Genomic DNA, 13,953 nt, shown 5'->3' on the forward strand with positions numbered 1-13,953 from the left:
CAGCAGTGGTGGGTAAGTTCCTCTGAGTTTGGGAAAGCAAGGGAAAGTAAATCCACCACCAATTCGAGTGCCACGTGTTTCTCCGAAGGGATCTTTACTTCAAACACATGTTCCGGAATTTCACAGTCAGGATGATGACAACATTTAATAACTATGAGTACATAGAAAAGTGCAGATCATAAAATGTACAATAATTTACAGAAATGTAGTTGCTAATCTAGTGACTACTGTGGTATTTTACATCGCTTTGAGTATTATACAAAATTACATTACAACGTCGAGTTAGAGGAACCTAAAGGCTAAGCCGATGACTACGAAGGCTAATACTAAGGGCTTTGGTTCGCTTGGAGCTGAGCTGGAGGAGTAAAAGCCACCCTTGAAGTTCTTGGTGCCTGTCGATGAGATTATCAAGATATTTCTATTGTATCTAGCACTCTAATCATGCACTCACGTTTTTCGTTGGTATCCCTGACACCACAGGTACGATAGGAAATGGTCGCCTTTCGCTTTTGGTTCACGTAGCCGGGAATGAACAGACTAGGGGCATCCAATCTTCCGGCGGCTATCAATCGAGACATATCCAGCTCCAATCTGTGGGCCAGTGGCCCCTTGAAGTGGATGATCATCTGGATGCAGGCTCCACCATGCAGTTCCTTGGTCTTACGCGCATCCACATCCAGCATCCATTCCGGAATGCCCATCACCGATCGCAGCTCATCCAGAAACTGGGCACTGAACACAAAAGTTTAGGATTGGTCTATCGAAGCGAGTTATGTTTGATGGAGCTATACTTACACTACGAAGCGGGGTGGCTTCTGTAGGTTTATGTACTTAATGACGTTATGATCGGGTTCTATGTTCGCACAAGCAAACCGCTCGTGGGAGTGGTCAGGTCCAAAAATTACAATGGAACGCCCAATGGCTCCTACGGGAGCTTCCAGGGGAAAGTTGGAGTCGGTCAGCACAACGCGCTCACCTCCAAGATCTGGAAAATAATATATTTAAATACAACTTCGCAGAGATAAAAAATCCCGTACCTATTGTTCCCAGACGGGCGCCCACATCGCCTACGTAGCAGCGCAAAGGATTATCCGGACTGCACTCCTGCTCATAGAGATCCAGCTGAAAAGAGAGATTATTCATATATATTCATTTCCTTTAAATATCAGTGGAGCACCCACATTCAGGGGATCCGCCAGCTGGGTGTAGTATGGATTCCAAACATATCCACCGGCCACACAGCGCGTAATTGTGGGCTTGACGGCTGCATCCACGCCCACGGGATTGACGAAGATCTGCCAGTTGTGGTTTCGCGTAGAGTTGCGATCGTTTTTGCCCGGATGCCGTAACTTAACCTCGATCACCGTCTCCGACTGGCTGCCATCGTTGTGGATGAGCTGCGTCATCTTGATGTAACCGTAGGCGTAACCAGTGGGATGATGGAACGAGGCAATGGCCCTCAGTTCCCTGGCCTCACTGGGACTGTAGCCACGCTCCAGAGTACTAAATTTGCAGGGTAAATTAAATGGAAATCTCAACAAATTTTAGTTATCTCACCTGCAGGCCCATCGGGCATTCTTCTGCTTCTTCTGAATAACCACAGATCTTCCAATGATGCTGTTGTATCCAAAAAGTGGAAGATTCGTGTCGTTGTAGGAATCCTCGAACTGGGTTACCCCCTCAAGACCTCCGAACTTTCCACTCAGATCTCCCATCTCATACTGATCGGTGGTTCCCCTCTTGGGAGGAGGTGATGACTTTGGACTGACGTCGAAGGGATTCCAGTGACCATATAGAGTGGACGCCTCGCAGGGAAAGGCCAAGTTCGCTTCCACGGGTGTCTAAAACACAACAACGTAAGTAGAAGCACAAAAGATTCCCTCAGAGCTCCAGAAATACATACCCTATGGATGTGGTATCCTGTGTTATCCTGCAGTCCCTTGAGTTGCACCTCCACATTGCTGACATCATACTCCGATTGCTGGGTGATCTCCACCCGGCCGCTGACTGTCAACGAGTCTCCGTTTGCGTACCACTCCTTGGCCACCACCTTCCGCCGGAAATGACCAATCACGGCGGAACAAGCCAATCGCTCGCCTCTGGCTTTGGGTCCACTATCCTCATAGATAACCAGGGACTTACCCAGGATACTGTGTCTGCCGGAGAGTGGCAGATTGCCATCCACAAACATTTTCCTACTTATTTTCTGGGCCACTCTTCTGCCTCCAGCGATGGTCAGGGTGCCCGATCTGGCATCCATGGCACCCACTCGGCACATGGCGGGTATGCTGGGTTGGCAGAAGTCGTCCACACTGCGATTGCCCCAATCCACGCGGAAGGGATTATACACAGGTCCTGCGGAAATGCATCTCTGTTGCCAGTCGTAGAAGTCCTTTCCGGGTGCATTGCTATGGATCGCCCAACGATGATCGTGGGTGGTGTTCTGCGTGGAGCCATCCGCCTGGATGAGGTACTCGAATAGCACGGTGGTATCCTGCCAAGGCTGCTCCGCCGGCTGCCGGAATATGACTCGACCCACCACGGGATAGCGGAAAAGGACCTAAAATACAAGCAGGATTAAGGATTTAACATTAAATACCATTTCATCTACCCACCTGAGCCGTAACCATGTTCTGCTGGTAGATCCCATTTCGTTGGTATTGACTTAGGCTCGAACAGCCCCAGATCATCTTTGTAATGTCAGTGACGTTCGATCGATTGAAGGTGTAGATGACCAGGCTCCTTTGGGCAATGCTTTGGCGTCCCTGAAGGGGCAGGAATACGTCCCAGTAGAGGCCATTCAACTCGGAACTCGTCCCGGGCAAGACATACTGATGCCAATAGCCCTTATTGCGACCCTGCAGCTTCCCGGAGAGATCGCCCACGGGATACTGCTCCTGGGTTCCATAGCCGGGTGGTGGTATATTCTCGCTTAGCTCCCGGGGATTATGCATGTCCCCGGTGGTCAGGCAGTAGTCCTCGTGACCCATTCTCGACGGCACCGGCGGCAGACTGTGAATCCGAAAGGCGGCCACATCTTCGGCGAACTTGCGACTCACATGCTGCGAAAGCGGTGCTTCCAAGGTGAAGTTGAGGAAAGTGGGGTCGAACTTGGAGCGCTGCATGAAGGTAACCTCTCCCTTGACTCCACCCGAGTTGATGAAAGTTCTGCGGTTGAGAAAGAACAATGGTTATACTTTCAAACGGCTTGGGATGTAAAAACCACTTACTTATGGGTCAAAGGTTGGACATGGCGAATCTTGGTGCACGCGAGGTACGAGTCTGGATGTTGGTTGTCAAAGAGTACCAGGTAGAGGGTTCTATGCGGAATGGTAAGATCCGAGGGCAGCAGAGCCAACTGGGCATCCCTAAAAACGCTGCGTTGTGGCGAACGAAGGGCATTCTTGGCCACTCCAATCCTGCCGAGACGTGCGTCCAGATCGCCAATGCCCTTGCCAGCTCCACTTCCCTGGGGATCGAAAACCTGCTGCAGGAAGTTGCAGTTGTCCTCCGTGCGATGGTGGTCGTGCTTGAAGATGTCCGTCACATAGATCTTCCAGTGGTGCTGGGTGAACGGTCCAGCCTGACTTCTGTCCTCCTCCAGCGCAGCTGGTTGCGCCCTGATGTGGTAAAGATCCGAGTAGATTAGCGTATCCCCAACAGCTCCCTCCGCCGGCGCCAGCCAGCGGAAGTGGACGGATCCGGCCACTGGAGTATTGAAACGAGCCTCTGCCATGTGCTCCACTGAACTCTGGATGGTGGTGATGGTGGCACAGATGCGTGCATTGGCGTTCACCTCTGTGAGCAGCAGGGACTTGCCCCAGATACCGCGATCCCCAATCAACTGCATGTTCCGCTCCCAGGTGGAAGTCTCATTGCCGGGCAGCACCAGGTACTCCAAGTCCTCATCAAAGGACAGTACCTGCGTTCCCAGGCGACTCAGTTCGCAGCGCTCGTCGGGATCAGTGTTGGAGTAGTCCACGGGAAAGCGACGTACTGCCCAACTCCAAACTTGGTCGGGGTACTGCAGAGTGGCCTCCAGATTGGCCTTGATCTCCACCGTGGTGGCATTCATTTGCCGAAAAGTGATCTCTCCGTGCAGACCTCTTTGCGAGATGTAGGCGATCAGATGCTGTGCATCAGCTGAGAGGCACGAAAACGATAGTGAGAGTGGGACAGGTCAGGTGAGTCAGGTGAGATATCACAGAGGTGCACAGCGAGAAATTTAAATGAATGAAGTAAGTATATATATAAAGTATATCACAGGAGAGACAAATTTAGATTACTGTGCAAGGAAAATAGACGGCATTCAGTTCAGCCTGAACTTATAGCGTAACCTGTGATTTCTTCCAGTGCACTCGAGAGCGTGGTGAGATATCTGAGACACAGTCTGAGATACTTTCGCTTTCTTGGGCCACGCAATATCTGCATACAATGCACGGAAAACCGATTCCCAGCACTCACCGCCACTCATTAGTGATGCAATCCAGCAGACGGAAGCCAGCCACAAAAGCTGACCACCTGGAGCCATGGTTCTGGTTCTGGTGCTGCTGCTGGTGCTGGTTGTGTTTCTGTTGCCCCCGGAATAACCAGATTACTCGAACGGAAAAGTGCTGTGGCAATGGCGAGCGTGGCTGACTTTCACATCGTAGTGCGCATGCGTGCGCCTCGAAACTCGACTGAAAACTGGTAGCTGCTCGTACTGGTGGTTTCGTGTTCGGTCTTGGCCATCGACTTGGCCAGGTGTGGGGAGTTTCCCACTGCGCTCCACCGCCTCGTTGGCTCCCCAGCTTTATCGCTGCTTTTGTTTTGACCTGGAACTGGTTTCCGGCACGGCTCAGCTGAGTCAGATGTGCAGTAAGGTAAGGTAAGTACCCTCCCCCAAAAAATAACCCCATCCCTGAGAAAGTCAAACTTCAATGGCTTAGTTGTTTTTTCAAGACGACTCTCTTGTGCTTTATTCCAAGACTTCGTCATCGTATCATCATCTAGTTATGTTGTATAAAAACAGTTACTTGTTACTATTTTTAGATGGTTTTTTTTTTGTTATTCTTTCGTTAATATTCCTGACCGGGTTAAAAGTTTTCTGAATTTTCTCATCTTGCCGTGTGTAGCTTAAATTATACTGAAGTAAAGATTCGATTCGTGTTTAACAACTTGTTGCATGTTGCATTTTGAAATGGATTCTAGTGTGCGTGTGAGTGTGTGCTCGTGTCGAGTGTTAAGTGTTAAGTGTTGAGTTCTGAGTATTAGAAGTACATAAGTATAGCAATATATAGAGGCCTCCTCCGATCAGCCTAGGTACTAGTGGTACTGGGTACCTTATTCAAACTAAAACCCCCCCGCCCGTCTACTTCCCGGGGGGGAGGATCATCCTGGAAGCTTCGAAACGCATTAACTAGAAACACTGGGTTGTTTGTTTGTATGTTTCTTCATATTTCAGTTATCATTTTGGGTTGTTTGTTCGTTTTGGGTGTTTTATATCGCTGATAGTTCATAAGCAGAAAGTTGAAGTGGTGGTGGTGGTGGTGGTAAGTAGTAATGTAATATAAATTCGCATTAACAATTTGAGTGAATGAACTTAATGTTTCTCTGTTATTAGCCTAACTCTCGATAACTTGCAATAATATTGATAACTCATAACTGATAAGTAAGTAAGTAAGTAACGAACGATAGATATGCATAACGATAAATATTTTGTGATAGTAGGATATATATTTGGCTCTCAGTTAAATGTTCCCTAACAATAGTTTTGCTATAGGTTTACCTCTCTCTCTCTCCTGGTCCTGCGAGATTTCTCGAACGAAAAACATTGTAACTCACAAAACTGCCTAAAAATTCATAGTCATATTCATAATCAAAGTGAACTCGTGGGTACAGGACTAACGAATCCAGCCTGGCTACCCATCAACATCGTCTTCCTCCTCCCTACATCATAAATCATACATTTTACATCATACATCATACATCCTCATTTCGATTTCGATATCGATCTCGATCTAGATCTCGATGTGGTATTCATCACTCTATAGTTCTTCAACGGACAGCGATATAAAAATAGACACGGCTTGTTTGTTGTTTTTAAGTTTTTTTGTTGATTTTATAGGTGTTTTAAATAAAATAGATAGCATTTGTTTTATAAATTTTACGTGTAAAATTTAACAGTAAATCAACTAGAAAACTACGCGTCAGTTCTTGCCGTGACGTGACAGTGAACGTGATCGATCGTAAGTATCCCTAACTATGATGGACAGATACATGGTAAATGGTTCTGATCGCTACCAAATGTTGCTGAAGAAGTTCTTTTCAGTTTGATCGGATGTTGCTGATCTGGTTGGTGGTGTTGTTGTTGTTGTTGTTGGTCTTGGTACAAGGTACTTAGTACTTGATACTTGGTGATGGTTAACAAAAGAGAGATTACAAGATACTGAGAATCTACATATGTAAACGAGCGTTTCTTTTAATTACGTTTATTATTACTGATTTGACTGATTGATTTAACGTTCTGATTCTGGCTGTAATATGGATGTTGAGTTAGAAGTTAGGATGTGATCGGATGCGCCTTAGGCGGCCTCCTCCTCCTCCTCTTCACCCTTGCCGGTGAGCATCTCGATCAGGGCGGCGGTATCGATCTGGTTCTTGTCGTCGACCACCATCTGATCGTAGGCATCATCAACCTCCTTCATGGTGAACTTGTCACCGAAGTTCATGAGCATTTCGCGGAATTTGTCACCGTCGATGAGACCATCGTTATCGAATGTTTTGAAGGCAGCAATAACAACTTCGTCTTCATCGTTGGCACCGGAGGTGGCCATGCGGTTGGCGAACAGGGTCAGCAACTGGGTGAAGTTGATCGGACCCGAGGCCTCGCCCAGCATGGCGTCCAACTCCTTGTCGTTGGCGATCTTGCCGACGGAGTCGAAGGCAGCGCGCAGATCGTTCTTGCCAATAATACCGTCCTTGTCGGCATCCATGAGTTGGAAGGCCTATCGATCCCGCACAGAAGCGAAGAGAGAGAGATAGAAAGAAAGAGTGGGTTGGTGACTTGGTCTTTTGGACAAGTGCGATAGATGCTTGGATGGTATGGATGATAGGATGACAGGATGATGGGATGTGGGGATGGGTCTCGAGTGATACATATGTGACTGACTGCTGATAATGATGATGATGATGATGTACGAGTGCCGCCCAAAACTCACCTCCTTGAACTCGGCGATCTGCTTCTGGGAGAACACAGAGAAGACCGAGGAGCCAGCGCGCTTCGACTTCCTGGAGCCACGGGATCCGCCCGACGCTCTCTTCGAACCAGTGGCGGATGCGGCCGGGGCAGGAGTGGCAGCTGGTGCTGGGGTTGCTGCCTCGGATGCGGCCTCAGAAGCGGTTTCGGAAGTACCACCCTCTTCCTTGGTCTTCTTCTTCTTAACCTTCTTCTTCTCATCGGCCTGGGGAGAGAAAAGGGGTGGTTATTAGTAGGGATTTGGGGCCATTCTAGGGGGATTCTAGCCAGTCATTAGTCGTCATGGTTCAAGTTCCGCTTCTGGCAGTTGTACTCTTGAAGTAAATCCGTTTAGGGATCTTAGTAATCCAAAGGATCTACTATTGGAATGATGTTCGTAGAGGGTTATCCCTTAAGGGGGTTTACCATTTAAGGGATGCTTTTCATTAGGCAGCCAGAGACTAGGCCAGAAAATATGTATCTGCAGCCAAGGCAAAAGTTTTCCACTCGTTCTATAAATAAACCGGACGCATATTACGTAAGCTCTCCGCCGTGCGCCACTTGCTGTCTCGCTCGCTCCCCGACACGGATATCGGATTACGTTACAGACGCGTAACACTCGGTTCGGTTCGGATCGAATTGGATGGGAACGATCCATTTATAGAACTTTCTGCACTATTCTCACTGCATACTCGAACGAAAGGTGAAACGGGGTCACCGTGATTTCGAGTTATGGTTCACTTCATATTCATATCCTTGTGGTCTTTCTCGAATGCAAACGATTCACGGCACTGATCGGCATTATCCTTGCTGCATATATCCAGGCACTTAGCATCCAGTTGGGGTTCATTCAGTTCGGTTCGTTTCAGTTCAGTTGGGCTATAGTGTATATTCCGGGACGAGTCCTTACCATGGTGCTGAACTTTGATGTGTTGTCTAATCGAGTCGAGCCGTCAGAGCACACTGAATCTCTGGCTGATTTTATCGCCAAGACAATGATGTTTTAAGAGCTCGGAGGAGCTCTTCCTCTTCCCACCATTGGGGCCGCTCGTGGAGGTTCGGCCAACTTCGTGGATACTTCGGGCGCCATTCGCTGTATCCGTATCTGCAATATTCGTGCTGCCTTTTTTAGTATCTGCAAGGCGAGGTCCGCCCAGGAGATCGGCGGGGGCTGGCGGCTATATCTATATAGCTATAGCCTATGGGGTAGCTGTATCCGAGGTGTTTACTCATCGGCCGCTGCTCTAATCAAAAATCTAATTTTAAAGGCAGTGAAAACGCTGCGGCTTCTGGCTGCTTGGCTGTTTGGCTGTTTGGCTTTTGGGCAGCAGCAGCCTATACATATGTTCGGAATTTATTTCGGGCCGACTCGGATTGGTTCGTAGCGCGGCTCTCTGTTGTGGATACATTTCCCCATCCTCAGATTCGATTCTGTTTTGTTTTCTTTTACTATGCTCTGCTCCACTCGGCCCATCTCTTGGCCAGAGGCCACCTCCCAAAAGGTGTCCTCTTGCGCTGAAATCACCTACATTTTCCTTGGCCCGCGGACAGCATACATATATCTATAATATATATATTCACGCCTATATACTCGATGTTTTGCTCGCCTACGTTTATTTTTCTTTTTCAATTCTTTTTCTGTTTCTGTTTTCGAAATGCCCCGCACATTGTGCAATATGAAGAGCGGCGAGCTGCGAGAATTCCAAATCTATAGATCTGTATATATATATATATATTCACGGCGATCGGGCGGATTTCGTGTCGCATAAATATCCAACGAACCCGATATTGGACCAGAGTTATTTCGGCAACAAATGTGGAATAAACATCTGACTTTATCTATATGCTAGTCATCCGCGGACATTGCATAACAATGGGAAGGCTGTAGGATTTCCATTTCAGATCAACTTTGAGCACCACGTCATGATACATTAACCTTGTTATTAAATACATATATTATGTATTACAATACTCAAAATAATTTATGCAGTGGGGAATATTTCGGTGCTGTCAATTTTAAATACCTAAACAGTAAAATTGTGTACAACAGAAAACAGCAAATTGTGCATTCTTTAGTTTTTTAGTTTATTTTAGTTTTTAACAAGCAATTTAAGCCCAATTGACTTAACCATATAGTTTATTTTTTAACAAGCAATTTAAGCTCAATTGACTTAACCTTATAGTACACATTCTTTAACTTAATAGATTTATATTTTTGGTGCGATGAATTGGTTTCATTAAGCTTTTTCCTTTCCATAGTAAATATTTTAATAAAGCAAAACATTTTCCAAAACAACATTTATATGATGTCATCTGCGCCACCTGAATTCATTCCCCTCGCTGGCGAATATTATAATAAATTAAGGCTTTCTGCATAAATATGAAACGGAAAATATCTCAATCCGTGCGAGAAAGCCTTCATAATTCATCGATCAGACATAATGAAAATCGATTTCGGCTGCAGTCTTCTTCGTGCTCCATTGAAAGTGATTTTCGGCGAAAACTCTCTGGCGCTGCCATTTTGGCACGTAACCAGGCGACTTGTTGGCCTGGGGCCAAACCAAAACAAGAAGATGTTGAAGAAAACTGCCCACAATCTAATACGCAAAGTAGCATTGAATATGCGCGAATGTATAAATAGAACAAAGTGCAAAAAACGAGCAAGACGCAGTCAAAGGAATGTTCAAATTAATGAAAACTGCCGCAAATGTATTCAACTTTCCAAGGTGCCGAATGTATCTGGGCATATTATTAATGGTTTTTGACACTCTGGAAGCATTGTTTATGAAGGGTTAACAATCAAATAAGGTGAACAACAGCCTATACATAACATTTGTTTATCTCATGGGTTTCTAAATTTAAACGCCAAATCATCTTTTTGACGCTTTACTAGGTTAGTCTGTGTGAATATACTCGGTTCCACCTGATACATGGGCGAACTTGGAGGCTGCTCTGTCGGGAGGTCGGACGTCATTGGGAATCGACTGTATTCAGTGCCCGCAACGCATTCCTATCACATCCCCGCTCCGCTCCGCTCCCCTCACCTCCTCACGCCTTGGCCGCCCGATGGCCGAAAATAGAAGAGCCAACGCGCACCACTGTGCTGCCCATTTCGATCTGAGGGAATAGTTTGGAACGGAATAGTTAGCGACGGAACTTGCTCAGTCGGTTTGCAGCTTACCGCCTTGTCGAAGTCGTTGGACATTCCCATGGAGACGAGCACCGAGTCCGGGGCCAACGAATGCGCCTCACATATGGAGCGGTGCACCTGCATCAGGGACACGAAATCCGGATTGGGCCCATTGCTATAGTCAAAGCCATACGCTCCAATGGTCATTATGCCCAGCAGGTTCAGGTGCTTGAGGTTGCTCCTGATGAACTGGTAGAGTGCGGGGGCATCTTTCGCCTCTATTCCGCTCTTAACTAGAGGTCGAACGATTTGGGAAAGTAAGTATACAGCTTGCTGGCTTGGGGGCGTGCGACTCACCATCTTCACCACTGGTGTTGATCTGGATGAGCACCTGCAGTGGCTCCTCAGGGGTAGGCTGTTGCTTGGACCAGGCTGCGTCCAGTTTGGTGGCCAGCTTCTCGCTATCCACGGTCTGGATCATACGCAGATTGGGCACAGCGAGGACCTGTACCAAATAAGCAATGAGTTGAACAAGATAAGTGGGCTGATAATGGATGGACGCTGTTATCCAATCTGTGTGGTGCTGACCTTGTTGATCTTGTTGCTCTGCATGTGGCCTATGAAGTGCCACCTGATGTCGGGGCACTTGGCCAGTATGTCCGGGTGGCGGCTCTTCTCCTCCAGCTCCTGCACATAGTTCTCGCCGAAGTCCCTTTGTCCGGCCTCGTAGGCCTCGATTACGGCCTCCGCCGGCTTTGTTTTGCTCACTGCAACGAGCAGGGGCCTGGCAGCTGCAACTTCCTGTGTGGAAGATAAGGTTTTGCATACAGGAGATCATGACTAAATGGATCTGAAGTGAACTAACTTTGGGCCGCTGGAGGAGCACCTCGTCAATGCGCTTCAACACGTGCTGCAGGCCGGCTTTCACGTCGAACTCCGCCATTGTGCGTCTTAGCATTTAACTAGGAAATGAAAACTGATTAATATGCCACTTATATAAGTAGAGATAAATAGTAGTTATGGTACTTACGGTTGGTTAACTCAATGATAAGAAATCAGCCTTGCAAAAATAAAAACAAACTTCGGAGTCTGCGAAAGCAGCTGTTTGGCAGTGTGACCTGAGTTTGCCAAATATACCAACAAAATACTTTTTTATTTGGAAAATACATTTAAAGGCGGGAAATTTCAAACTGTATCTTATGCCCAACAGCAAAGGGCTTATTGCTTTTTCAGCATATAAACGAAGTATGAACCGTCCATCCTAGTCAACATCCATTTGCCTTTGCTTTGGCAGTAAGTCTCGCCGCACATTAGCTTTTCGAAACCCAGTGCTGGGGAGAAATGCCTTCACTGGGACGCACACAGACTCCTCGACTTCAGCCATGGCGGACGCTATCGGGTGCGGCTGCGAGACAGTGAACTGGACTACCAGTGTGCTGGACTACCTGGCCTCGATGCGCATCTGCGAGATCCGGCACTGCTTCGAGCTGCTCGGCGTGGCGCACATGGAGGTGCTCGCAGGTGTGCTCGTCTTCGTCCTGATGCAGTTCACCAAGTTCACGCTCGTCCTGATGCTGGCCATTCTCCTGGCGTACGGTATATTCTACCTGGTAAGGATGGGTGTGTTCTGCTACTGCACCCTCTGCTAACGTAACATCCCGCAGTGGGACACCTTCTTTCCGGAAATCAGCCAGCTCGGTCGCAGGGGAATGAAAATGTTCCGCAACGTGCGCACCTCGGCGAACTTGCCGCCATTCGCTTCAGACGTTGAGGAGACGCCTGGTAACTAAAGTGAAAGATAGCTTTCGAAACCTTCCTCATACGTAACCTCCTACTTCACCAGGAGAGTACCAGATCCGGCCGAGAGGTCAGGAGTACACCACTGGCATGATCACTCCGCCCAACACCATCAACATGCCGATGCTACTGCCGATGGTGCAAACGAAGAACCTCAGGACCACAAGTCTGCAAACGGATCGCCGCCGACAGGAGGAGGAGAGCAGGAGGGGATCGCGCGGAAGGGGCCACTCGTCCTATCAGGAATCCCAGGATACGGACAGAAAGCACCGCAAAGAGAGACCCTTCTGGCGATCTGTTAACTCCGAAGTGGAAAGGGAGCAACCATCCACATCCAAGAAAGCTCATCATGGCGCCAGTGGCGGTGGTGAGTCCAAGCGGATGTCCAATGCCATGAGGATCCCGACGGTTACCAGCGGAGTGGTGGACACCAGAAGAGTTGCCAACATGACCAGTGACCAACTCAAGCGACTGCCCAACATCACGAGCGGAGAGTCGCGGAGGACCACCAAGCTGGCTGGTGGTGCCAACGATTCCAGGAAGTTGCACCACATAACCAGCGGAGAGAACGCGGACTCCCGAAGGATACCGAAAATAACCAGTAACACCACTGAATCCAGATGGTTACCCAGAGGGGAAGTAGTGAAAGAAGCTCGGAGGATTCAGCAAATAACCAGCAGCACCAACGAATCCCGTAGATTACCAACTGTAACCAGTGGCGAGGTGAAGGAGTCCAGGAGGAGTTCGCATCCCCACGCAGCTGGCGAGTCGCGTCGCACTTCGAACAATCAGAGAGATGGTGCCGGAGGTGGTGGGGAGTCCAGATCCCGTCGGTCTGCGGAGAAATCCAATCCCGCCCAAGGTCGCCGACCAGAGGAGCAATCGAAGCAGCGGCGCAGCAACAATGGACACTCCGGCGTGACCAAGCGCCAGTTTCCGGATGATCATTTCGAGCGCCTGAAGCTGGAGAACCGGGAGTTCCAGGCCCGCCGCCTGCAGGCGAGTGGCGCTGCATTCCGGCAAAGTCTGAGTAATCCCACCTCCGAGGGAGCGCTGCTCACCAAGCAGGAGAACTTCATTGACAACCACCGGCTATACGACAGGCGGGACACCCAAAGGAGCAACAGGTCAAGTGAGTAAACAGGGAGATACTTATCACTTGCTTTCATATTCAAAAGTAACCTTTTTTTACATAGGTAATCCCAACAAAGATGCCAATCATCGGCACCGAACCCATCATCGCCTGCCTAATCCGATACTTTAAAATGGAACGAACAAAGCTCCCTTTTCCAGGCTGTGAAGACAGGTGAAACCCCGTAGTTCCCAGAAGTATTCCATCTAATTACTCCTCCAAAGCCTCTCAACAACCAGCGCTGAATCGAGGAACACCATCCAGTTTGCCGCATACCCCCAGACGGTGGAGATGGCTGACATCACTGAGGAAAGACCAAGCGGAAAGTCCACAGAGCTGCAGATCAGAAGTGCCCCGAAGTTTCCCACAGGTAGGAGCACACCTGCTGATAACATCCAATTGAAGAGCAGGGAATCCAGCCGGGAGCATGTGAATCATCCGGAGGAGTATCCCTATGTGGTGGAGATACCCGAGCAGAAAGAAAAAAAAGCGAAAAAGGGCAGCCCATCTGCCAAGTCCAAAATCAAATAAGGCGTTATAATGGAACTCATTTTCTATGTTATCTAAATTATTGATTTTTGTAAGCAATTAAAATTCAAAATAAACACGTAACGTCTTATGGGCAGCACTGGCCTCCAAATCGCGTACAGCCTACTCGCAGCTGTTTTTGGTATTTTT

At 48.2% G+C, this 13,953-nt stretch overlaps 4 protein-coding genes across 5 annotated transcripts; 1 reads left to right on the forward strand and 3 right to left on the reverse strand.

Annotated features, from left to right (window-relative positions):
- Positions 1–176: 176 nt before the first annotated feature.
- Positions 177–4,551, reverse strand: LOC122620783. Its single transcript, XM_043798405.1, has 10 exons — positions 4,465–4,551; positions 3,231–4,143; positions 2,616–3,168; positions 1,904–2,560; positions 1,558–1,841; positions 1,182–1,503; positions 1,038–1,122; positions 796–985; positions 452–732; positions 177–392 (listed from the first exon to the last, which is right to left on the reverse strand). Exons 1-10 carry the CDS (start codon positions 4,529–4,531, stop codon positions 283–285), a joined length of 3,462 nt encoding a protein of 1,153 aa, XP_043654340.1. The 5' UTR covers positions 4,532–4,551; the 3' UTR covers positions 177–282.
- Positions 4,552–6,071: 1,520 nt separating this feature from the next.
- LOC122619052 (myosin regulatory light chain 2) lies at positions 6,072–8,254 on the reverse strand. The gene is made up of 3 exons (XM_043795741.1): positions 8,127–8,254; positions 7,200–7,442; positions 6,072–6,986 (listed from the first exon to the last, which is right to left on the reverse strand). The coding sequence occupies exons 1-3, from the start codon at positions 8,127–8,129 to the stop codon at positions 6,564–6,566; spliced, it is 669 nt and encodes a 222-aa protein (XP_043651676.1). The 5' UTR covers positions 8,130–8,254; the 3' UTR covers positions 6,072–6,563.
- A 1,650-nt stretch (positions 8,255–9,904) lies between these two features.
- LOC122620885 (pyridoxal phosphate homeostasis protein) lies at positions 9,905–11,458 on the reverse strand. The gene is made up of 6 exons (XM_043798556.1): positions 11,377–11,458; positions 11,212–11,308; positions 10,935–11,147; positions 10,704–10,851; positions 10,398–10,639; positions 9,905–10,333 (listed from the first exon to the last, which is right to left on the reverse strand). Exons 2-6 carry the CDS (start codon positions 11,302–11,304, stop codon positions 10,265–10,267), a joined length of 765 nt encoding a protein of 254 aa, XP_043654491.1. The 5' UTR covers positions 11,305–11,308; positions 11,377–11,458; the 3' UTR covers positions 9,905–10,264.
- Positions 11,459–11,627: 169 nt separating this feature from the next.
- Positions 11,628–13,880, forward strand: LOC122620775. 2 transcript variants are annotated; one of them, XM_043798388.1, is made up of 5 exons: positions 11,628–11,956; positions 12,011–12,128; positions 12,190–13,275; positions 13,340–13,449; positions 13,500–13,880. In XM_043798388.1, the coding sequence occupies exons 1-4, from the start codon at positions 11,729–11,731 to the stop codon at positions 13,405–13,407; spliced, it is 1,500 nt and encodes a 499-aa protein (XP_043654323.1). In that variant the 5' UTR covers positions 11,628–11,728; the 3' UTR covers positions 13,408–13,449; positions 13,500–13,880. The 2 variants fall into 2 exon arrangements, with proteins under 2 accessions (XP_043654323.1, XP_043654324.1); XM_043798389.1 differs by having other exon boundaries at positions 13,515–13,880.
- The last annotated feature ends 73 nt before the right edge of the window (positions 13,881–13,953 follow it).

This window comes from Drosophila teissieri, chromosome 3R (assembly GCF_016746235.2).
Source record: "Drosophila teissieri strain GT53w chromosome 3R, Prin_Dtei_1.1, whole genome shotgun sequence".
In the NCBI taxonomy this organism is placed as follows: Eukaryota; Metazoa; Arthropoda; class Insecta; order Diptera; family Drosophilidae; genus Drosophila; species Drosophila teissieri.